The sequence below is a fragment of the Sebastes fasciatus genome, chromosome 4, assembly GCF_043250625.1.
Source record: "Sebastes fasciatus isolate fSebFas1 chromosome 4, fSebFas1.pri, whole genome shotgun sequence".
In the NCBI taxonomy this organism is placed as follows: Eukaryota; Metazoa; Chordata; class Actinopteri; order Perciformes; family Sebastidae; genus Sebastes; species Sebastes fasciatus.
The window spans coordinates 7,645,005-7,669,900 of NC_133798.1; the positions used below are offsets into that span (position 1 = coordinate 7,645,005).

Consider the following 24,896-nt stretch of genomic DNA (forward strand, 5'->3'; position numbering starts at 1 on the left):
TTGACCAAATGCTATTTTTTGCAGGTAGAAAATATTTTAATTTAATATAGCTGCATTGTTAACATCAAAATCAAAACAAACATGCAAATTCTAAATAAAAAACCCCCATTAAATTACTTTTTAAAATATAAAAATCTTTTGGATAAATTATAAATTTATGGACAAAAATAAACCACTTTTGATGTTCGATTTATGTTAAAGCTGCAGTTGGTAGAAATGGAGCAAATATGATTAAAATAAGTTATTTTTATTCAACGGTCACTATATCCTGACAGCAGTACATGAGACAGGTAATCTGAAAAAAATCATGTTCCTCTTTGTCCTCCTGTGTCCTCCGGTACTCCTAACGGCATCTGCAAGATTTCACAGACCATTCATTTCGGGAAGGCTTAGTTTGTATTTCGGGATGGTTCCGGGAGGATGGTGAAAGAAGTTAGTTAAGAGCCCTGGTGTGTGGGTGTGATGGGAAAAGTCCATTATTATACACCATTATACACCATTATACCATTAACCCCTCCCCAAATACCCTCTGTAGTCAATGTGCCCTTGAGAAATGCAATTAACCGCTCGAGGGGAGCTGCTCTCTGGTCAGTGTCAGGTAATGATAATTTAGATACATGCTGTGCTTTTAGGAATACCCTTTCCTGTTTCAACATGACAATGCACTGTACCCAAACAGAGGTCCATAGAAAAACGGTTTTGAGTGTTTATTGTGGAGGATCTTGACTTGCCTGTACAAACTCATCCAGCACCTTTGGGATGAATTGGAGCACCAACTTCTAGCCAGGCCTTATCACCGAACACCAGTACCCGAACGCACTAATGGGCTTTTTCCCAGCAGACACTTGTCATAGTAAGAAAAAGCACAGGTGTTACTAATAACATTAACAATGGCTCTGTTATATTCAAATGTCCCAGTAAGTCATGACAGTGTGACAGTGAGTCAGCGTGCACAATGGCAGGACCCTAAAACTGAAACAGAAAATTGGAATTCAGCCATCATTAATTATTCACACCTGTGCTTTTCCTAATGTGGAATGTCAAAATGTATTGTGTGAAAAAGGTCTATACTGAATATTCTCCTGTGGCTGAATATGAACAAAAGCCCCACAGCCAGGTTCCGCAATCACGTGGAAAGCCTTCCCAGAAGACTGGAGGCTGTTATAGCAGCATATTAATGCCTATGGTTTGGAATTGAGATGTTCAAAAGACACATCAGGGCATGATGTTTGGGCCTCAAGCCAAGTCAGAAACTTCACTTATTCTGTCAAATATCCTATCCTCAACTTCGGCACAACATTTTGGAAGTTTTCATGGTTCCCAGATGATGCCTCCTACTACTTTGGTGATCCCCTGATATTTTCTCTAGCGCTAACATGAGGTTCAAATTTGTGGTTTTTTTTGTGAAATGCCTCAACAACTATTGGATGGATTTCCATGAAATTTGGTGCAGATATTTACGGTACCCAGACCAGAGGATAAATTCTAAGGATTTTAGTCATAACCCTAACCTTTACTTCAGGGCCACCAGCAGGCCAAAGTTTTTACTTATCCGGTAAAATATCTCAACATCTACTTGATGGATTAGGACAACATTGTGTACAGACATTCTTGGTTCCCATAGGATGAATCCTAATGACTTTGGCAATCTGATTTTTCCCTCTAGTGCCAACATGACATTTGTGGTTTTGAGTGAGATGTCTCAAAAACTATTGGATGGATTACCATGAAATTTGGAACACACATTCATGTCCCCCACAGGATGAATTTGAATAACGTTGGTGACTTCCCTGGCTCTTAATCTAGCCCCATCATCTGGTCTAAATTTCCATTTGTCCAATATTTTGGTTTATAATCAAATACATGCAAAACTAATAACAGTAACACATGTTAGCATGCGGACAATCAAAACCAGAGACCAGTTCAGAAAGGAGACGGTGCACAGAGAGTCAGTTTCCTGTATCTATGTCACATGGGTTTCACCAGTGCCCCGCCTCTTTAGGAGACTAGCAGCATACCCTCAGTCTATTAACTCCAATGGGAGAAATGAATGTGAACACAGATTATGACTGATTCTTTCGATTCTATTCACTAAAGTAAATATTGGACCCATTTTTAACAAGCTACATATCTTCCAAACATTCTTCTAACACTAAAATGGCATTTTTCAGACAGACAGATCCAGTGGAAATGAACTTTCTCTGTCTCAGCAACTCACTCTTGCGAGATCTGGCAACTAACATTCACTAATTCATTTTCGTAATGCTGATATTATTATATTATTTCGAAATATGTCTGTTAGCTGTGTAAATATCTAATGTTAGCAAAAGAAAATATAAATGCATTATGCAAATATAATTCAATCTGCTTTCATCCATCCACACAACGTTCACTTCCAAATGAGGTGGGTGTGTGTATACCATATCAAACCACTGGGGGGAGCTTGTAATGCGCCATCTTTGTTATAGAGTATTTGAGGCTTACCTAAGGAGGATAGCATGCTAACCTTTGCATTTAGCTCACAGTACCGCTGTGTACTGCCAGCACTGCTACAGTAGCATGGCTGTAGACTCTTTGTTTTTATAGGTCTTTAATGAATGGATGAATTAATTACGAGACATTTTGATTGCAGGTTTTATTGAAGGTTAGCAGCTCTGGTCTCCCTCACATTTGAGTCGGGTGACATTATTGGCTGATATGATAATGCGATGTCTAATAAGGCACAAATATTGTTCCGCTCTATCTGTAAATCACCGTATCAGAATCCTGCTGTGCGTGCATATGTGCATATTTAAATGAACGTGACTCAGTGCCCCTGTCAATGAGAGCAACTGTAATGAACCAGAGCTATTTATTTAGCTCGTAAGTTTGACAAGCTCTCCAAAAGTTAATTGAATGTCTGCCCACTCACAATGTACTCATTATTCAGAGAATAATGGGCATCTGAATGCTTTCTGAATACATTTATACAGTAGGAAGTCATTTACATACTGTAGGCTTTAGGAGTCAGTTTTATGTAATGATAATAGGTTTTCTGCATCATTTGAGAAATTACAGACGGATTATGTTTTACCCTCTTGTCCTCACGCACAAAAAAAGTTATAACACAACAATTTGACAAGTTCAGCACAAGGCCTTCATTAAAGTTTCCACCTCGTTTTCTGTTTTTGGAGGAAACTTTCTGACAAACTGTCATAAGGCCTCAACAAATCTGCAGTGGCAAGCTGCACTGCAAACCACTGAGAACACAACTTCATGTTTACTCTCTTGATATAATCATAGAATCAAGATGCTCATTAGAAGCGATGAACTGTTTTGTTTCATGGTTGCGTGCAACTCTGCAGCTCATTCCGGAAAACACATCCGAGTGCTGCAGTTTCCTCTGACAGCACAGATTATCTCCTGATGTGCGTGTGACAATTTTTTAGATATAAAAAAAAAAATCCTCAAGCCAAACAATGGGGAAAGGGTCGTCGAGTTTCTGTTGTCATGGCGTCGGGATGTCAAGTCAAGGCTGGAAAAATATTTTCTGTACATCTAGTGTAAACATTTATCATCAGAATAAACAGCGAGCCAATTCTCCTCACTGTATGCTTTCTCAGGAGCGAGGTGGGAGGAGCGGGGTGCGGCAAGCACTGAGGCAAATCGCCAGTCCTCTGTCCATGTTGTATTGATGAGGTCAAGCAAGGACTCGTTCTGTTATGTTGACACTGCAAACACACTCTCAGACAACAGAGCGGATAATAGCGGAGCTTAGCCAGTGGTAATGTTATCAGCTCTGGAGAGGAATTCTGTAAATAACTATAGGATTTGCAAACAGCTCAAGCCGAGAAAAAATTAATAATTGAGAAAAGTAGAAGAGCAATGATTGCGCTATCAGCCTGTCATATTGTGTATCTGAAAGAGAGCAAGATGGGAAAACAGAAAAAGAATAAAAGATGGGAAGGTTAGAGAGTTTGATTTTCTAAAATACATTTCATGGGATAAAATAGCGTCAGCTGCTCCGGCGCAGTCACATTTGCATCCTATGCAGGGACAGTCTTTTGCTCTGGCATTTAGACTCACTTTTAGAGGTTCGCCACTGATTTACCTCTTTGTATTTTCTCATTTTCTCTTCTGCCAAAATGCCAAATTAGCATATTTGAAATGACAGACCTGCAAATACTGCTATTATTGGGACTCTGTGTGTGTCATCATCACTTTGTCATGCCAGACACAAACTTGCTTCATATCTGTTCTACACAGCGTCGTTTCTGTAATCTACTGTTAGAGGCGCCGACGGGAAGAGCATACAAAATACAAAAAGACTTTCTCCATATGTAAATCTATACAGCTGGAAAATATCACAACCTCAACGTGATACAAGGTCAAATGGCGGTGACCTCTCTGCGTGTCCACCGGCAGCATCATGCACTAAACCTCCCTCCCTCCCGCTTGACATTTTGGGAAATATTCTCTTTCTTGCTGAGAGTTAGATGAGAAGATCAATATTAATCTCATGTCTGCATGCTAAATATAAAGCCACAGCCTGGAGATGGTTAGCTTAGCTTAGCATAAAGACAGGCAACAGAACAGCGAGCCTGGGTCTGTCCAAAGTTAACAAAATCTGTTACTTCATATACTCCGCACAGACATGAGAGTGGTATCAATCTTGTCATCTAATTCTTGGCAAGAAAGCAAATAAGCGCATTTAGGCAGAAGAAAACACTTCTTTTTCTTCCATAAAACAGTACGGAGGTCAGATTAAATCATTCTTAAATGTTTCAAGGTTGTCAAATCCCCCAAGATATTTTGGATCCATAACCTTTCAGAGGTTAGTATAAAACTCTCCCAACTTTTTTGCCGCAAGGTATTAATCTGAAATCATCTGCTGTGAATCTGGCAGCCTCACCAACCAGTGAACTGTGGGAGTTGTTAGATGATGCCAACAAATATTGCTCTGTATAGAAAACAAAAACGGAGTCCAATCACCAATGTGCTGTATTTCCATTACCATAGCTTCGCTCAACCGAGCAAAAACCTAGTGAGCCTTGGTAGACCGCGAGGAACAAAATGAAATTAGTTCTGGTTTTACTCTGTACAACTTTTAAAATGGCATTTCACATCAGTATGTTTGGTTTCACAGCTTTATCTCCACTAATGGACGCTTGCAGCCTTTTAACTTGATCACAAATTGTATTACCTGTAACTTTATTTGCCGGTATTAATAATTCATGTTTAGCCTTAACATTTTACGGTGGGTACTTTGTCATACAATATTAGTTATTAATGCTGATGAAAAAAACACTCTTGAACATCATTATTCATTATTACTGGACACAGAGCACATTTTTACCACAGCAAGGAAAAGGCTTTTGAAGCCGGTAAGAAATTGTGATCTTTCTATCTCTATTTGCCTCATCTGATACTTTTCATCTTTTGCTTTATTCTCAGCTCTAGTGTGATGGAATCGGGACCGTTTTCCTGCAAATGTTTCAGCCAAGAACTCATAGAAGATGCTCCTAATGACCATCAGTACTCTCAGTAATACCTTTCAAACATCATTTTCTTATGTGCTAGTAGTAAGAGCCCGGCCACATTTTTTATATACGTCTATATACGTCTCTACATTTGTCCGTACGTACCATTCTCGTGAATTTTGGTGGTCAAAGGTCAAAGTCACTTTAACCTGGTCTTGTATAGAAGGTAACCCCCAAGTTGCAAAAACGTGTGAAAACTCCTGCGAGACTCGCTGTCTGGCGAACTATCTAACCTTAGCCATTCAAGGTAAATCCCTAGCCTTAACTTTCTAGAGTTTTGCAACTTGGGGGTTACCTTCTAGACACGACCCTGTGACCTCAAGTGCATCCCATTCTTGTGAACGCGATTTCTGAGGAATGCCTGGAGGCAATTTATTCAAATTTGGCACAAGCGTCCGCTTGGACACTATGATGAACTGATTAGAATTTATTGGTCAAAGGTCAAGGTCAGTGTGACCTCATAAAACACATTTTTGGCCATAAGTCAAGAATTAATATGCTAATTATGACAATTTCACACAAATGTCTAACAGGATGAAATGATGAAGTGATGATATTTTGTACAGATATAGATGTAACTTGACTGCTTGGTGGAGTCATACAACCACGAGGCGGAAGAATTCTAGTTTATAGTATATTAGGGCTGTCAAAGTTAACACGATAACGTGTTAAAGCAAATTTGTTTTAACGCCACTAATTTCTTTATCTCATTAACGCAATCGATCTTTCGGCGGTTGAAGCGGGCGCAGTTTTAAAGCTAGAGTGAAGATATTGGTATCCTATGAAACCTAAGGAATCCATTTGTACCAACCATGTCATACTAGGTTGTCACAAAGGAGCTCCAAACTTGTGCTAAAGGTGAGGAAAAACTGGCATGGTCATTTTCAAAGGGGTCCCTTGACCTCTGACCTCAAGATATGTGAATGAAAATGGGTTCTATGGGTACCCACGAGTCTCCCCTTCACAGACATGCCCACTTTTTGATAATCACATGTAGTTTGGGGCAAGTCATAGTCAAGTCAGCACACTGACACACTGACAGCTGTTGTTGCCTGTTGGGCTGCAGTTTGCCATGTTATGATTTGAGCATATTTTTTATGCTAAATGCAGTACCTGTGAGGGTTTCTGGACAATATCTGTCATTGTTTTGTGTTGTTAATTTATTTCCAATAATAAATATATACATACATTTGCATAAAACAGCATATTTGTCCACTCCCATGTTGATAAGAGTATAAAATACTTGACAAATCTCCCTTTAAGGTACATTTTGAACAGATAAACAAATGTGCGATTAATTTGTGATTAATCGCGATTAGATATTTTAATCGATTGACAGCCCTGTATCTGTGCTGAAAATAGTGCTTACTTTGAATACCACATATTGGTATCTAATAAAAGCAGCAGAATCTTTCAAGAGATGGGACTTAATGCTTTTAGTGCTTCATGTTAAAATGTCTTTTGCTCTGTGATGGAGATTTTGATTTATAGGCTCAAAGGTGGGATCATGTCATTAAACCTTGAAGTTAATGAAATGAGCATAAAACATTGAAATTCAACAAAGTTACAAGGGTTTCACATGACAAAAGCAACATGCAATCAGTGAGGGGCAATACACAGAATAAATTAGCACAATTCTTCAGTGTCTAGATGAAGAATGAGGTGAAACCCACGTGAAACATAACAAGCATGTACATCACATCTCCCATCCTCCCTCTCCTGAGTATACATACCATACCTTACATACCATTCCTCCTCTAATAAAGACTCCAGAGACCTCTGACAGCAATAGAGCATCACGTGATGTTACTTTGTGAGCGCCGTCTTGTGCAAACTAACCTGCCCTGATTACTGCAGGGTCGCTGTGTTCTTCTTCCTATCACAGATTGTAATATACCACTCCTCTCTGTCCTTTATAATATGAAGTCATTCTGAAAGTTAAAGTAGAGACGGGTAATGATGAGGAAAGACCCTCTTAGTGAGAGTTACACTCATGGTACGACATTAAAAGGAACATTTTCTCAACAGTGTGTTATGTTCAAAGAGAGCAGTGGTTTTAGTTAATCTGTTGCCTCTCTCCCGTCATTCTCAGTGAGTCTTTTCTCCTTAACTGCACTAGATTCAGATGGAACAGCTCCATAAAGATAGTGTTTGTGCCCTCCTCATCATCTGATATGTAGTTGGCTAAAAGCTCTGGCTGCTTTTGAATGGACACAACTAATAGCGAAAAATGGCTTTGCATCTTGTTGATTCAGGATGGCCACAGGCGACCATTAAACGTAATCACGGCCGCATGGCAGCAAATAATTGAAACACAGAAACTGTGATGATGGCAGCAGTTGCACAACGCAGCCATTCGTCAACAACACCCAAAGGAAAAGCTGCTTACTGTGTATTTATTTACCTATAAAGGCTTGAATATAATTGCTCCGTCAGAAATGAGAGTTAATTTCGACATTTCCAAAGACTTTTTCTCTGTCACGATTAAACATTAAACAGCCTTCACAGTCTCTGGAGTAATGAGCAGTGTGGTTGTTATGTGGGTGCTGCAATGACGGTTACTGACCTTAAAGGTGCCAACTCTCATAAAATCCCTCATAAATCAAAGTGGTACCATTATCCGCTGGAGACTGGCACATTTGTGTGATTTTTTGCTTTTCTAAGGGGATTCTAAGGCTTTGAAAACAAAGAGAGAATAGCTCTGCTGCTTAAAGGTAATCACTGAGATACCTGAGGAGCAGGATCTGCTGTGTGTGTCCTCCACCTCTCCTCTTCTTGTTAGCATAAAGAATTAATTACCCAGCATGCAGTATTGATTAAGGGCTTGAATCTTATAATGAAAAAACTATTGACGTTTTAGCTTGCTGTACTTCTGTCCGTCCTCCCTCTTTTTTGGAACCAAAACAACGGATCCCCCACAGCTCCGTGCTGATACATGGTCCATGAAAACAACAAGGTAATCCCTTTTTCAGCAGATATTTCTGCGTGCACCTGCTGAAGGTAATCTCACTTTATGTGTTAAGCTGCTGCTACTTCGCTACTTTTGCACTCTCTCAGTGTTAGAAATAATCTTCCTCCTCAGCCCCGCCAGCCTCCTCTGAAATGTCACAGGCCAGCATAAATAAGACATGAGAACTGGCTGTCGCTGACCACCTCAGCTCCCTTTACCAAGCTTAAGAGGGAGCACTGTTACAAGTTTATCTGTATTCCCGTCGGCACAATTAAGAGAAAGACGCAGGAGGAGTAACAGATAGCGACAGACAGGAAGTTCGGGGCCTTAGCTTAAAGTTTGTACGAGAGTTAATCAATCCTGTTGATATTTTCTGCTCATTGCGTCAGTCCATGTCGTCTCTCTATCAGCACAGCTCCCACTGTTCCCACAGGACAGCTGAGAGATTGACTGTTTTATTGCATGAATGCTCTTCCCTCATTCAGGCGTCCTTTTCACACTCGCCTTGCACATTGTCAAGGCTAAATGGAATCTTGGCGGGTGCCAAATGGTGCAATTTTTATGCTAAACTAACCCCTTTGTCCACAGAAATGACTGTTTGTTTGTTCCCCGCTGCGTATTGTATAGACAACACACACTGTATAGTTCCTTTAGACCGGGAAACCAAGTGCCATTGTGCTCTATTACTTTTTCGCCTTGAATAGTATCAAATTGACCCGAACAATATGATACAGAGTGTTTTTTGTTTTTTTCAGATCGACCCCGCTTCAGAATTTCATTACATTTTCTCATAGTGCAGTGGGTCTAGACAGGAAGCAGAAAGTGAAATGGGATTTGAGTCCGTGCTGTAATAATACATGGTGGTCATACTCTGCCACTCAATAACTAAGGTGCCACAGTCGTGATGTTTTCTTGAAGTGGATGGTGGTCTTGACTGTCTGTCTGTCTGTCTGTCTGTCTGTCTGTCTGTCTGTCTGGCTGTGAGAGAAACATCAAATTCATCTCTCGATTTTTGATGAACTGAGCTTGCTGCACTTAAAGGCGGTCTGTTTTGTCCCTTAAGTATTAAAAAAAGGGGCTGAACATGCTTTTCCAAGAACTGTTTACTTTCTTTTAAACCTGCCTAGAGAATATTACAATTTTTATTAGCAGAGTCCTCTCAAGCTTTGATTTTTCAAGCCCAACTGGATGACCTTAAAGTACTGACAAATTATTCAGAGGAAATAGCTTGGAGTAGCTAATGTTTATCCATAAATATTCATTCTCCACACAGTGCAGTCCTGAGCATTGCTTATTCTCCTGCTCTCCCCCAGTGAGCAGCACAGAAAGGACTGGGATGAACCCTGTCTCTTTTTTTGACTGTGTTGCGGGGAAGCTCCCTATTTCCCCTGACAGAGTGAGCTCTAAAGGGGGCTGGAAGGAATGAAGATGATTCCCCGACGTCTTTATAAAGGCCGTGTGCTCAAAATATTCCTGTATTTTCACCCTCGTGCCTGCACATGAAGTCCTTTCTCATTACTCGTGTTCCTTTTGTGTTTCCCTGTATGGTATGTGTGCGTGTATAGGTGACCTGGTGTCCCGGGCCATGCACCACCTACAGCCGCTGTATATGAAGAACCACAACAATGGGACGCCCATCCACCAGAAGAGCAGTGTGATCCACTGGGCGCCTGAAGCGATCTACACGCTGTGTTACTTCATGCACTGCCCACAGATGGAGTGGGAGAACCCCAATGTTGAGCCCTCGAAGGTTACTTTACAAACAGAGAGGTGAGAAGCAAATATATAAATAAAATATAAAGAGGGGCTCCCAGTTCTTCAACACTGAACCTACCAAATGTGTTAATCCACGGCTGAAAATAGGGGTGTAAGAAAATATCGAAAATATTGAATATTGAATATTGAATATTGAATATTGCGATATTTTGTTTTGTGATACAGTATTGATTCTCAAAAACTATGTATTGATTTTTAATTAATAGTTTACATGCGAAAGATTAACTCAATACTTTATTTCATTTGCAAAAGATGCAACATCTCAGTGTATGAGCCCTCTTTAAGTTGTGCTATGATGCTGGATGTTACAGGGACTGTGATAAATGTAAATTGCATACAAACGTACATTTTTTTCCGTCAGATTTTATGCATATGGTGGTGTGTTTTTTATACTATGACAGTTTTCCTAAAATTTTATTTTTTTAAATCGCAATATATCACCTCGCTTACTGTAACGCTATATATCGCGATATATTGAATCGTAAACCCTGTATTGTGATGCGTAACGTATCGCCAGATTCTTGCCAATACACAGCCCTAGCTGAAAATAGTCCCCAACAAATGTACTACTTTCTGTTGTTTTTGGCAATGTTTTCTAAAAACCTGCAGTAGCCAGCTGTTTTAGGAAATTATGCAGAACATTTTTTGAGAATGAAACTATATTTGTGACCCTTTTTAAAATGTTGACTCCATTAAGAACAGATGAGCTTGGGGCTAAGAGCCATAGACAGGATAAGGAAGTGGAAAAGTGTTGAGCGTCTAATACATTGTTAGTTTTGGTAATTATAGAGTAATTATAGAATAACACCAGCCTTCACACACTTGGGTTTGACCCTTCGGACTCTGAGAATGAAGGAATGAAACCAACAATTAGACTGCACAAACAGAATGCTATCACAATAAATGGAGAAAAAATGCTCTTATCACATACAATTTCTACACATAGTGGCTTTAAAGCAGCTATACTCAATATTTGTATATTCAAAATAGATCACATGACTACTTGTATGTGAAAAGGCTTGTTTGTAATGATGAACCCACAAAGAATTATTTCCTGAATTTTCAGTTTTCCTCAGCTCTATTTTAGCATTGTTTTGGTTTCCTGGCCCTTTACTGTTTTAGTTCACTCTCACCGCTCTCATCAGCATTGTTTTCAGACAAAGCAGGCAGCTGTTTTTAACAAAAAAATCTTCAAAAAACACACTGTATACTAACTCCTGCTCAGCATTAAACAGACCGAGTTAGCGGCTAGCCGGCGAACACAGTAGAGCATTTAGCAACTAAAGAGCCAGATATTTTTCTCTGGAGCTGGTGGAGACCAAAAACAGAGCTAAAAGGAGAGTGAATATTGGACTTGCATTCATCAAATACTCCAAATGAATGTTAATGTTGCTCCGTATCTGCTGCCATACAGTATAAAAAGGTGATGAATATGTCAAACTTGTATTTGCAGCTTGACCACAAGTGGTAAAAAATATTTTATTGCAGCGTTAAGATTCAATTTAATTTGAAGATCTGGACTATAACAAACTTTATTAAAAAACTGGTGCCATTAAGAGCACTAATTATGGCTCCCGTCAACCTCCATCAGTAACTGAGAAGCTCAGAGCAGGTAACTGACAGAAATATATTTTCACAATAGAACAAGAAGTAAGCTAGAAAAAAAAATGTTACAGGAACACCTAATAAAGAGGCAATGTAGCTCAATGTACAGTATAGTTGTAGAAACTATTTTTTATTTGCTGTATTTGGTAGAGAAAGAAAGTTGTCAGTTGCAGTATCTAGATGTTTTCTTGCACTTCCCATCATATTTGAGCCGTGAAAAATGGCTTGTGTTCTTATACAGTGAGGTTTTTTTCTTTACACCAGAGCAAGGCAAAGTAATAGAATCATCTGGTATTGATTAAGCCGTCACACCCCTTCACCTCATTTTGTCCTGTGGGACAGATCCATTATTGCACCTTTTAATGTCCACTGCGGCAATGACAAAAGAACACCATGAGACCACGGTGAGAAAACCCCTTTTAGTTATCCACAATTTACACTCCTGCATCACCTCTATTGGTAATGCTCCTTCTGTAGAGAAATGCAGAGATCATTCTGCTGTAACTGTACACTTCTGCAGACTTTTAATATATTTCTAGCTCTCTGCACTCACTGCTGAAATGGCACACCAGATGTTTTCCTCTGGAAGGAAAGTACAGTTGAATTGTCAACTTATTGGCTACTTGAGTGAGTCCTCTGGGTGACCTGAGCAGCGGCAGGAAAGGGGCTGCTGAAGCCGGCGTGCTCAGTCAGTATTGATAATTACTGCCGCCACTGTTGGTGACTTATGCACGAATGACATAAGGCTTAGGCAATGTTTCCATGGTGTTAATTCCCCTGATCCTTCATCATGTAGTTTTTGGATACGTCATAGTTTCCCCACATGTCAGGTAAGCACAGAACAGTTCTCGCAATCTTTGCTGTTTCTACTCATGAAACGCTTTTTTCCGCTTATGAGTTTGAGCTTTTTTTTATTTTTTTACTCATCATATTCCATAAATGTCGAGCTGTTCAGTATTTCCTGCAGTTCGGTGGAAACCCCTGTCAGCATGCAGCAGAGGTGGGAAACAGTACTGACAGTTGAGCCTAGGCAGTGCTCCTCCGGGGCTCCGGCCTTTATCGCCTGCAGTGGAGCAACTTATCAGCTAATGTGAGTCCCAGGTGTCCCGCTCACGTCTGCTTTAGCTCCAATCACCATTTGTAACGGAAATCACATTAATGTATGTTTGTTTTTAGTCATATGTAAGCACATTGCCAGAGTCAAAGCCCTGAGATTGGAACCAGCAAGACCTTGAACTGCTTGTGAACTAATGTTTCCTCATGAGGGAATGCATTGCCATTATACGTTCCTTGCCTCTTGATTAGGTGTGGTGTGTGTGTGCTGCTTCTGCAAAGCCAATAACGTCACGTGTGCTGTAGGTCAGGCTCCTTTTGAAGTGAGTACAACAAAAGTGTTTGCATTTTGTAGCAGATCAAACGATTATTAAAAGATCATCGCATCAACTCGGAGTAGCATTGACGAGTGACTAATTAACGATGAGTGACAGATGTGGGCTGAGCATTTGTCAAGGACAGTCCAGGCATCAAGACATCCTTTGTAAAGTGACGTATTGGACAGTAAATCCCGGAGGATGAGACCGAGTTTCATCAAGTACAAACAGCATAGATATGTGACAGCTCATGCTAAACACATGAGCAGCTTATTTCTTGAGCAGCATTCAAACAAACTGTATCAAAGACGATTATGAAACCAAACTGATTGTTCTTTTTTATATGATTAAAACAATACGTACTATAAAAAAATAATGAAATTGTCAGATGAATCGTTTGGTTTAAACACGGATAACTAAGCGTTAAACTTTCTTTAATTATAAGTAGATATCAGCCTTCATAATGTGTTACACCAGCAGTCACAAGGCATCACTTGTCTCATCATAATGCTGAACATCATCATAATAACATGGTGCTTCCTGCAGACATAAAGTATAAAGAGTGTGGTTGTGTTTTGTATAATGTGTTTATGACAGCTCGTTGTTAATTGCTTAAAGCAGCAGTCGGTAGAAATGCAGCAAATATGATTTAAAAAAAAGTTATTTTTATAAAACGGTCACTATATCCTCCTGCAAGATTTCACAGACCGGAGGAAAACAACCAATCAGAGCCGAGCTGGAGCCTTGCCGTCTATGAACAGCTGTCAATCACTGGCAAACTCCGATCAAACGGTCAAACTAGGCAGCGCTGATCAAATATGAATCAATATTCTGTTACTGTTATGCCTATTTCTCTCCTCAAATGTTTTCAGAAAGATCTTGTAGTGTACTGTTTAGCTGTAAAATTAGAAAGTTTTCCGATACGGCAGCCATGTTGAGATCAGTTGAGGAAATTTCAAGCACCCACCAGCCGGAGCACACTTTCTCATTTTACAGCTAAACAGTACACTACAAGATGTTTCTGAAAACATTTGAGGTGAGAAATAGTCATTACAGTAACATAATATTGATTCATATTTGATCAGCGTTGCCGTTGAATGAACAGCCAATAGGAATACTCTCTCTCTCTGAAATGACCTGTGATAGGCCAAAGTGTAGAAAGTATGTATTTATATCCGTAACATGCTGTTAGTACAGTAAAATGTAACATCATGCATTCCATGTGGCTGCAGTAAACACGCTGACGCAGGATGAGTGGACGAGCGAGGCAGACAGAAAGAGGAGCTATTCCAAGAACGTGGGCTCTGTGGGTCCTGCAGGGTTCTTCTCACTTAAGAGATTTTCTCTCAATGAGACTGTGGTTGTGTTTTCTCTCTGCCACCACATTTCCACTTTTCTCTCTCAGGCTGTTCGCTGTTAGCTCTGGTGTCAGGATCAACTGTGTGATGGTCATTTCCTGCCTCTTGTCTGAGCTCTGCAGCGCAGGAGGTTTGCAAAATACCAATAAATCCTTAGTTTACTTTAAGCAGATAGCAAGCTGTCATAAATACTGTATGTTGGCATGCAATAGCCACACTCTCCACCCATTATGTTCACTGAGAGCACCCTGATGTTCATCATTATAATGTCGTGCAAAACAGATTAGAAGCAGAGCAATTACTTTCCCTGTAAAGTGTTATGATAATACATGTAATGCTTTATGATTGCTGTAACATCGCAATGCATTTAAAGGCATATAGAAATGCTAATACATCACGCATATGTTGCAATGCATGATATGGGTTTTTAATGCACATCATAGATATGGGCTACTTCAGTTTAACCAGCTGAGCCTTAACAGCATCGTCACAGTATTATATAATTTCTCCGTCAAGCTTAAGGTAGACAGTGAAGGGATTCAAGACATAGTTGATACAAATCTTCATAGTTGACACAAACTGTATAAAACAGAATTAGCATTTTTGATCTGGTCTGTAATCTATGATCACGCACAGTCTGGACTTTCTCACATCAAAGTGTCAGACTAGTTCTGGGTCTTTTGATTTCATCTTCTAGACAGAGTTCATCCTGTTCTCAAACTTTTCGCTTTAACTGGCAAGATCTCTAAAATAACATGCAAATTCTGTATTAGATGGATTTTCCTTTGCAAGTGCCTGGGCCACACTCAAGTATACCGAGTATGATTGAAGTTCAGCGTGGAGTCTCTGGTGGCCAGAACATGTGCCTCTATCTCCCCTTACAGGCCGTTCATGGTGCTGCCGCCTCTGATGGAGTGGGTGCGCGTGGCTGCGGTCCACACCGAACACAGACGCAGCTTCTCTGTGGACAGCGACGATGTTCGGCAGGCCGCCCGGCTGCTGCTGCCCGGAGTGGACTGCGAGCCCCGTCAGCTCCGGTACGGCTGTAAGCTGTGTGCTTTGCCCAGCAAAAAAAAAAAAAAAACAGCAGGCACATATCTGAACTCGCACACAAACTCACACATCAGTGATATGAGCATAGTGTTCAAAAATGAAACTCTTCAGGTGGAAAATATGGTGCCATTGCAAACAAGTCAAAACAGTAAGCTTGCGTTGTGAAGGACTTTTGTGTGCTTTGCCCTTCAGAACGGATGACTGCTTCTGCGCCTCGAGGAAACTGGATGCTGCCTCTACTGAAGCAAAGTTCCTGCAGGACCTGGGCTTCCGTATGCTCAGCTGTGGACGCACGGACCTGGTGAAGCAGGCTGTCAACCTGCTGGGGCCCGATGGTATCAACAGCATGAGTGAGCAGGTTAGAGACACAGTCAACATATTAAATAATGCATATGCAGGCACATTTACACTGACACACACACACAAACACACACACACGCTCATACACCGCCTGTGGAACAGAACATTTTGTTTGCGCGGCTCCTTCACCTTTAAGTGCAGACTTGTGAGCAGAGAGGCAGTCATGAATATTAAACCTTTTTCTGACATATTTTTTCCTGCAGCCTTCCTGCCAAGGTGCTCTGCATTATATCACGACTACCACCTCCAGTACAGTAAATCATCAGGGGAATACTGCAAGTGGAACTCGTGATTTTTTCCATGGGAGAATCAACATTTAGTTTTGGGCTGATCTAAGCAGAAACTTTCGAATACAGAGTTTGGTACTGTACTTTTTTTTGTCAGACAAGCTCTGCTGGCATCCCTGGTGGCCCAGAGGAGATGTTGATTCACACGGTATCCTTTAGAACGATCAATAGCAGAATATTACTCCCATCACGCTCAAGGTGCCAGGAGTGGAACCGTCAAGGATACAAGTTTATAGCAAAAGTTCAGCCTTGCTTTGAACTATTTGGGGGAAAAAAACAGGTTTAAAGAGGACCTATTATCTTCAAAAAACACTTTATTTTTCTCATACCAGCTGTGCTGCAGCACCGCTTTTCACCCTCTGATTGGTCAGCTGGCCCTCTCTGTGGTGATTGGTCAACCGAACCAAACTCTTCGGACTCCGCTCTGACTAGCTTTGTTTGAGGGCGTGCCAAACTAGCCGCTAGGCAGGTATTATACAAACGTGTTACTTGGTGACATCACCACGTTATGGAAGAAAAGGCAGGACTTCAATCATGGCGTTTCAGGTAGTTCAGGAGCAGTGTTTCTGTGGGGGAGAGTAACTCCCTTTGCAGACCTTTTACTTGCAAAAAACCTATATAACACACTAAAGGAAAGGGATAAAGCACAAAAGCATAATAGGTCCTCTTTAAGTTAAACTTATGTTGAAGTGGCACAATGTCACAATTTGGGATTTGATGATGCCATTTAGTGTTTTACCAAAATAAAGGACTGTATCTTTAACTTGTGAAACAATGTGATTGCTCTTGTTCTCTGTACCTATACTTGTGTAGGGGATGACCCCGCTGATGTACGCTTGTGTCCGTGGAGACGAGGCCATGGTGCAGATGCTGCTGGATGCCGGAGCTGATATTAACAGCGAGGTCAGTGCTGACGATGTTTTTACTGCTATTCTGGTTTCGACATTGGGTAGATATAAGTCAAATGAAAGAAGGATTATTGTTACCTAAAATTACACAGGGCAGAATGGAATACACATTGTATCAGATACATAGACATATTTTCAACTTTTTTAAAAATGAATCTACCTACTGTTTTTGAAATTTCATTTTTGTGGGAGATTAGTTTTGTATATATCAAGGAGAGACATAGCCTTACAACTTTTGTATTCTTCAATATGTCCAGTGTTATATATGTTAGTCCTAAGTGATTGTAAGTACTGTAAACTATGTGTGTGGTATTGAATTTGGAGAAAACCAATCATGTTGTCCCTCATCTCCCCTTCTTTGTCCTCTCCCATGTGTCATGGTGCTAAATGTATAAGAGCTGAAGATCATGAGGCATTGACTGCTCGGCCACATTAGAGGAAATGTAGCAGCATACAAACAGATTAAAAATAAAATATGCAATGAAACTCACTTGCACTTGTGTATTTAGAGCGTAAAACATGATGCAGGGAGTAATTTTTACTGCGTAAGGGAAAAAAGTGATAACGATCGGCTGACTTAAAGTGAACTGAATTACTCATAGAGTCTGCAGAGAACCAGGATGGCATCCTTTGACTCTGTGCAGACTTCAGAGAGGTGGTTCAGTTAAGGCCTCATGATCCTGGTCTTCGTTAGTCACCTCAGCGACAACATGTCCCATCAGCCATTGTGCCAGAGTTGATTTGCAGTCCACTGCGTTCATGACCCCTGGCCAAAGCACAAAGCACGCTGTTGACTGAAATAAAAAAAGACCTACTTTCAGATTATTTTTATGCATCTGGTTTTGAACCTGGTTAGAATTTGAGCAGTTAAAGACAAATGTTGTTTGGCTCTTTATTTCAACAGCTGGGCAACCTCCAAATGATTCATGTTCTTTAAATCCTTTCAACGTTAGAATCATTGACTACGTTTACATGCACATTAATATTCCTTTATTATTCCGAATATGACAATAGTCCGAATTTGATATGGGTCATGTAAACATATTCCATTTGGTTATTCTGAATTAGGCTTTATTCCGAATGGAGCATTTTCCGATTAAGACGTGGGATATGCCAATATTATTCAGGTTTGGGAGCATTCTTTGGACATGGATACAGCGCATTCGGAATATGCATCTCAATTGGAGTTTTTACAGCAGTTTGTGACACACGACACCACAACCTCTTGCATTTTTTACGTCCAGCTCTGTGCGTTATACACAAACCAACTAGCCAACAGTTTACAGAGATGCATGCCAAAAAGAAAAGCCCACATTTCTGGTCAGAAGGAGAAACACACCTACTTTTAAACATTATAAGAGACTTGGATATCAACAGGTTTTTGGATATGCTCAAATATCACAAAGCGGACCTTTCCAAGAAAGTGGTTGAAGGAATGAAAGAGGTGGGCTGTTTGCACACGGTTGAACAAGACCTCCACCGGTTACGTTTATAATTATAATAACAAAAGTATGCACGGCTGCATGTAAATGGGAATATTAGTGGAATATTAATTTTCATTAGCCATGTTGGTAGGAATATTGTCTTTTTCGGAATGAGGGCTAAAACCAGAACATTTTGTGCATTTAAACGTAGTCATTGGTAACCACCGTTACAGTAACAATGAATCAGGTACCAATAAAATACTTAACGGTTCCTAATGTTACTTAAATTTAGGTGGTACACAAGGCTATGAGAACAAGGGAGTAAACTGGGCATTTAGAGGAAAAGAGAAATAAATGATACTGTTTTTGTAAATACAGGGTATCTACAGGTTACAGTACTGAAAAACAAAACTTTTGTTTGGGAAAAATGGTGTTTGATATCCTGCAGAAACCTATAAAAGTAATTACGATATATTAGATTTCACAACAACAATATGCAACCAAAACAGTAGCAGTACCGTAAAGTAACAAAAGGGGCTTTTAATATCTCTCAAAGCTCAGATGGAGGGGTTATTGAAGAACATATAAGATCTGTGGGTTATGTTCCCAGAATGCAGACGGGGGTTCTCACCATTAACCTTGCACAGCAGCTGGGTTGTCGTGATGTCACGAGATCACCTGAGAATTGCTGGATCACGTATCACATGAAAATCCATCTCGTCAGGCTTCAAGTAATGCCTTTGTGTACAGGCAAGCCAGACCACGGACCAATCAGTGTCCTGTGAGAAGCTACTGTTCCTTCTTAACAACAATGGCGGCTCCTGAAGGGGTTAGCGCTGCAATAGCATTAGTTGTATCAGAACTGGAGAGTATTTCTTCATTGAAAGAAGAGCAAAGAATGGCACTGAAGGCTTTTCTCGATGGAAAAGAGGCTTTCACTCTTTACCCGACTGTTTTTTTTAAAGTGCCTGCCCTTTTCCAAACAGTTTCCAATGACAGCTTCTCAGATGGTTCTGTGTAACAAACCATCTGGCGGGTCAGGTTAACTCACCGTTGGGTACAGCAATGTAGTTTTAGGGTATCACGCTTGAAGGAGAGGGGTACATATCTTGGAATAATGAAGGACTTGTCAATCATTTATGGAGCACAACAACTTACTTATATGGGACTTGACAGGTTAAACGTTTGCCCAATGCATAAGCGATACCAGTATATATATTCTTAAAGAACCCAAAATACATGTTTTAGTTTCACTCATTAACAAACGTTACCGTGGAGTTCTGCAGAATATCAGTGTTGTTCAACCATTTTCCCCAAACTTGAGTTTTGTTTCCCAGTCATGTCATCTGCATGTCTCTCTCCTCAATATGTGCTTTTGTGCTTTGTCCATGTGTCTCATGTATGTACGCTTCCATTTGGCTCATGCTGTAGTTATTCATGACCAGAGAGAGGAGCCTTAGAGAGGTCGGGTCAGATCCCTGGCAGAGAAACCCAGTGGAAAGATCAGAGGGAAACCATTAGGACGAGGCCTAACTAGACGGATCAATCCATCGTGTTCATTAGAAGGCGAGCAAAGTGACAGGATGTCCTCTGCAGCCCCAGGGTTCCCAGTTAATTACTCTAGTTTCTCCTGTAGAGCTTCCTGCCCCGCCGCCCCCCTCCCCTCTCCTACCTGCAGCTGCTTGTCTTGTGGTCCGTAGGCCATGTAGTAGTTTTAATGGCTCCGTATCTCTCTCCCTCACCTTTCTCACTCCTACCTACCCAACCCACCTACCTGTGTCCCTTCCCCAGGTGCCAAACTCAGTGCACAAGCACCCCTCAGTCTTTCCCGAAACGCGGCAGGCGACGCCCCTCACTTTCGCCGTGTTACACGGACATGTGCCCGTGGTGCAGGTAGTGACGTCCTCTCTCTCTCACCTGTGATTCTCTCATCATGACCTCTCGTTGTGCTTCAGCTCATGGTTGGTCGTCATTGTCATTTTTGTCATCAAAGCTTCTTGGTGGTGATGATGATGATAATGGTTCTCCACTACGAGTTTTCTCCTGTCTCTCTTTTTTTCTTTTCTTTTTTTTCAATGCTGTTTGTGTGATGTACAAATTGATCTTTTTATCTTTAAAGAGGGCATTCATCCAGTCAATCTATAGGTCTGAACACTTTTGTTGAACATGGCCTTCCGTCAATTTCCACTTTTAAGCAAATGGATCTGACTGCATTTAGCGAGTGGAAAGTGGAAACACAGCAGTCTAATTGTTATCGAATTCATTTAACTAATTCAGTTTGTCCTCTAAATGATCCGTCCATTGGATTTTGAATCATTAAATTCTAATGGAAACTGTTTAAGCCATGTGACACCACAATTTTATCTCTGAGGACATCAGCTAAAAGAAAGAAAGAATGAAGTTAAGAAGATTCAATTCTGTGTGAAACCACAAAAGTTTATTGTTATTAAATATATAATCATTTCACACTCAATTTCCCAAGATATTAATGTCACATGGAAGTCATTTTTGATCGTATTAAAGTTATGAGATTCAGGAACTCTTTTAGATTATTCTCACCGTTACAAATATTGTTCCCCAGATAGATCTGCAGCATCATTTATCAATGATAAATGTCTTTTCAGTGTCTGAGCAGTGGTATATGTACTTCAAAGATGATGTATTAAATATAAAATAAGCAACAAATTGCTGTCAATATAACAAATCAATAAAACAGATTTATGAGAATATTTATAGATATTATCAAAAGTTGTTTCAGATATTACTGCTGCATTTGCATTTAAAAATATCAGCAAATATTAAAAGAATAATTTGACATTTTGGGAAATGGGCTTATTTATTTTCTTGTTGAGAGTTAGATGAAAAGATCAATGCCAATCTCATGTCTGTACGGTAAAAATGAAGCTAGAGCCAGGTGATGGTTAGCTTAGCTTACATGTAGCATAAATATCTATATCTTGTTTGTTCCAGTTGTAATCCAATTTCTTGCTCAGCTAACTAGCTGTGCTTTAAAAATAACGTGCAGATGTGAGAGTGGTATCGATCTAACTCTCAGCAAGAACGCATATAAGTGTATTTCCCAAAATTATTGAGCAATTTCTTTAAATGGAGGAAATATGAAAATGAAATAAATAACTGAGGAGCAACAGTTTAAAGGATTTGTGAAAGTGAAAGTTGGCTGCACAGTACAGGCAGTGTAAAAGTGAAATAATCACTATTCCCTATGCAGATTTGTTTTGCATGAAACAGTCACCAGATGAGAGAAGCTGAATTCTACCAGACTGACTTCAGATCATTCTCATTAGCAGAATGACTCTTCCTCTCCTCCTCACCCTCCCCTCTCTGTCTACCTCTCTCCTTCCCGTCGTGCCCCCCCCCCCCACCGTGTCCCCACCCGACCTCTGCAGCTGCTGCTGGATGCCAAAGCCAACGTGGAGGGGTCCCTGCAGGACGGGATGGAGAACTACACAGAGACCCCGCTGCAGCTGGCGGCTGCTGCAGGTACAGAGACACAGCGTGACTCCCATCCTCTGCCTCCTGTCCAACTCTATTGTAGCAAGCTGACAACACCAGCTGGCCATCTATAACCAGCTGATAACAACACCTGAGTGCCAGCGTGATCATAGGCTGAGTTATGACTTTAGAGGCATACTTATCCTGGGGGCTGGAAAAATAAAGACAAATGGAGGCATGCATGCAGAATGATGATTGAATGTTTACCTCGCTCTCATTTTTCTGCTTTAATCGTATTGTGTGTGTGTGTGTGTGTGTGTGTGTGTGTGTGTGTGTGTGTATATTTATAAGCTCTGCCAATTGTTTTTTTTCATGCACAGGTAACTTTGAGCTAGTGAGTTTGCTGCTGGAGCGGGGGGCCGACCCCATGGTGGGAACCATGTACCGCAATGGCATCTCCACTGCGCCACAGGGAGACATGAACTCTTACAGTCTGGCAGCAGCTCATGGACACAGGTGGGTAACACACACACACACACACACACACACACACACACACACACACACACACACACACACACACACACACATTCATGTTCAATCATGAGTAAACACAAGTAACACTCTGTTCATACTGTGTATTCAACATATAATCTTGTTTATGCTCAAACACGATCGCAACAGAGCATGTCCATGAAATTGACACCTCATCTGTTGAAATGGTTTGTGTCGTTAATGTTAAATACTGCATGACTAAACTCATTTTGTGTTTTCTTATGTTTCGTTGCTGTGCCTCTTCCATTTTTTTTTGTTAGAGATGGTACAATGTAGAGACTAACAACAGCAAAGACATCTTGAATGTATGAAAATAAAGACTTAATAAAACACAGTAGGGTCTCAATGTGCCACACATAACAGCGCTAAAACTACATTTCAACATTTACTTCCTCTATCTATAGTTTTTGGTAATGCTTTATTTGTTACAGGGCCTCAATTAAAGGAGCAGTGTGTAACATTTTGTGGGGATCTATTAGCAGAAATGGAATATAATCATAACGATGTTTTCATTATTGTGTTTTCGTTAACTTAGAATGAGCCCTTCATATTTAATTAGGGAGTGGGTCCTCTTCACGGAGTCCACCATGTTGCTCCGCCATGTTTTTACAGTAGCCCAGAACAGACAAAACAAACACGGGCTCTAGAGAGACACTTTTTGCGTTTTTACGTTACCTGAAGGCCACCGGCGTTCTCCGACACACTAGTGAAACTGTTACAACGGTTTTGCACTCGGCGGCTCACGTTACCGCAGTCTTGGAAAGGGAGGAGTGAGCGGAGAGGTACCAAGTTGGTTGCAATCTGCAACCACACCACTAGATGCCGCCAAATCCTACACACTGTACCTTTAATTTGTACAGATGTGGATATGAATGTTCAGCTGACCAGCTACTAAACGACTGTCTACATTATGCAAGCAATCAATTGTAATTAATTGAAAGTGTGTCAATTAATACGGTCAGTTTTCCCTATAATAAGTCACAAATTACACCTTGCAATGTATGAGGAATTTATCCTGAAATGCTGCTGACCTGTAAAACAGAGCGTTTCCTAATTTTTTGCTACATTTTATGAGATGCAAGCCAATAAATCAAATAATTGGAATGGCCTATCACAATGGCACTTACTCACTGACTCCCGTTTTCACAAAATGACACATACAGTATATTGAGGTGACAGGAGCATCAAGCTTTCCTAGTAAGATGTATCCAAAATGTGTCTCTGTAATTGCAACTTAGAAGTATAAGTTTAGCACAGATGATTCATGCCCCTATTATGTATAGGTGGGTTTAAATTGGAAGTTTTGGAGCAATGATAGCAATTCTTTGTAAGCTTTTCAAGGTAGATATGTCCCTATTTGCATAAAATGAGAAGCTTTTGCCCTAAGGATCTTTTGAGTTGTTTATATGCACTAAGCATTTGTTTATCTAGCCATACTTGTTAATTAAAACTGAGCTATATGCAGCAATAACACTCAAAGCTGTGAGACAGTTAATTACAGATTGCTGTGGCCTATCAGTAATGACCTCAGTGACAGACATATCACTTTTATTATAAGTGTGTGTATAATAATACAAATGCACCTTGTGGTGATATTGCCCTGGAGACTCGTACAATAAAAAGCAATTAAACAGAGTCCTATAATCTGTAAAGACGAATCAAATTACATTTCTCTTTTGTCTTTGTGCTTTTGTTTATCTAGAAATGTGTTTCGTAAGCTGCTGTCCCATACAGAGAAAGGGAAAGGGGACGTCTTATCCCTGGAAGAGATTCTGGCAGAGGGTACGGAACTGGAAGGTAGAAGTCCGTCTCAGATTGACCTGATCCGAACTGGGAAGGCCAAACTTAAAGCCCTGAGAGAAGCCATGTACCACAGCTCAGAACACGGGCACGTCGACATCACCATAGATATACGGAGCCTCGGTTAGTTTATATAAACACTCTCTAAAACATACACAAGCGTTTTCTACAGTGTCACATTCTGCATGCAACATTTATACCATCTTTGTGCACATTTGTGTGTGTGTTTGATATGTTTCATGTGTGTTTATCTCTACTTATTTCCCAGGGGTTCCATGGACTTTGCACACTTGGATGGAGTCTCTGCGCACATGTTTCCATCAGCACCGCCGACCTCTGATCCAGGGTCTTCTGAAAGAGTTCAGCTGCATCGAGGAAGAGGAGTACACCGAGGAGCTCATCACACACGGTCTGCCTCTCATGTTCCAGATCCTCAGAGCCAGCAAGGTACTGCACTGCACTTCATTCTGCTTCTATA

General features: G+C 40.5%; 1 protein-coding gene across 2 annotated transcripts in view; it reads left to right on the plus strand.

The window, feature by feature from the left end:
• Window positions 1-24,896, plus strand: part of btbd11b (BTB (POZ) domain containing 11b) — an 87,617-nt gene that overhangs the window by 55,505 nt on the left and 7,216 nt on the right. The window contains exons 3-11 of one of the 2 annotated variants that reach the window (XM_074631755.1): window positions 10,035-10,239; window positions 15,463-15,615; window positions 15,824-15,989; window positions 17,092-17,181; window positions 20,402-20,503; window positions 22,018-22,111; window positions 22,444-22,579; window positions 24,321-24,541; window positions 24,687-24,865. In XM_074631755.1, the coding sequence (XP_074487856.1) occupies window positions 10,035-10,239; window positions 15,463-15,615; window positions 15,824-15,989; window positions 17,092-17,181; window positions 20,402-20,503; window positions 22,018-22,111; window positions 22,444-22,579; window positions 24,321-24,541; window positions 24,687-24,865 (1,346 nt within the window). The remainder of the gene's footprint in view (window positions 1-10,034; window positions 10,240-15,462; window positions 15,616-15,823; window positions 15,990-17,091; window positions 17,182-20,401; window positions 20,504-22,017; window positions 22,112-22,443; window positions 22,580-24,320; window positions 24,542-24,686; window positions 24,866-24,896) is intronic. The other variant, XM_074631756.1, reaches the window with a different exon arrangement.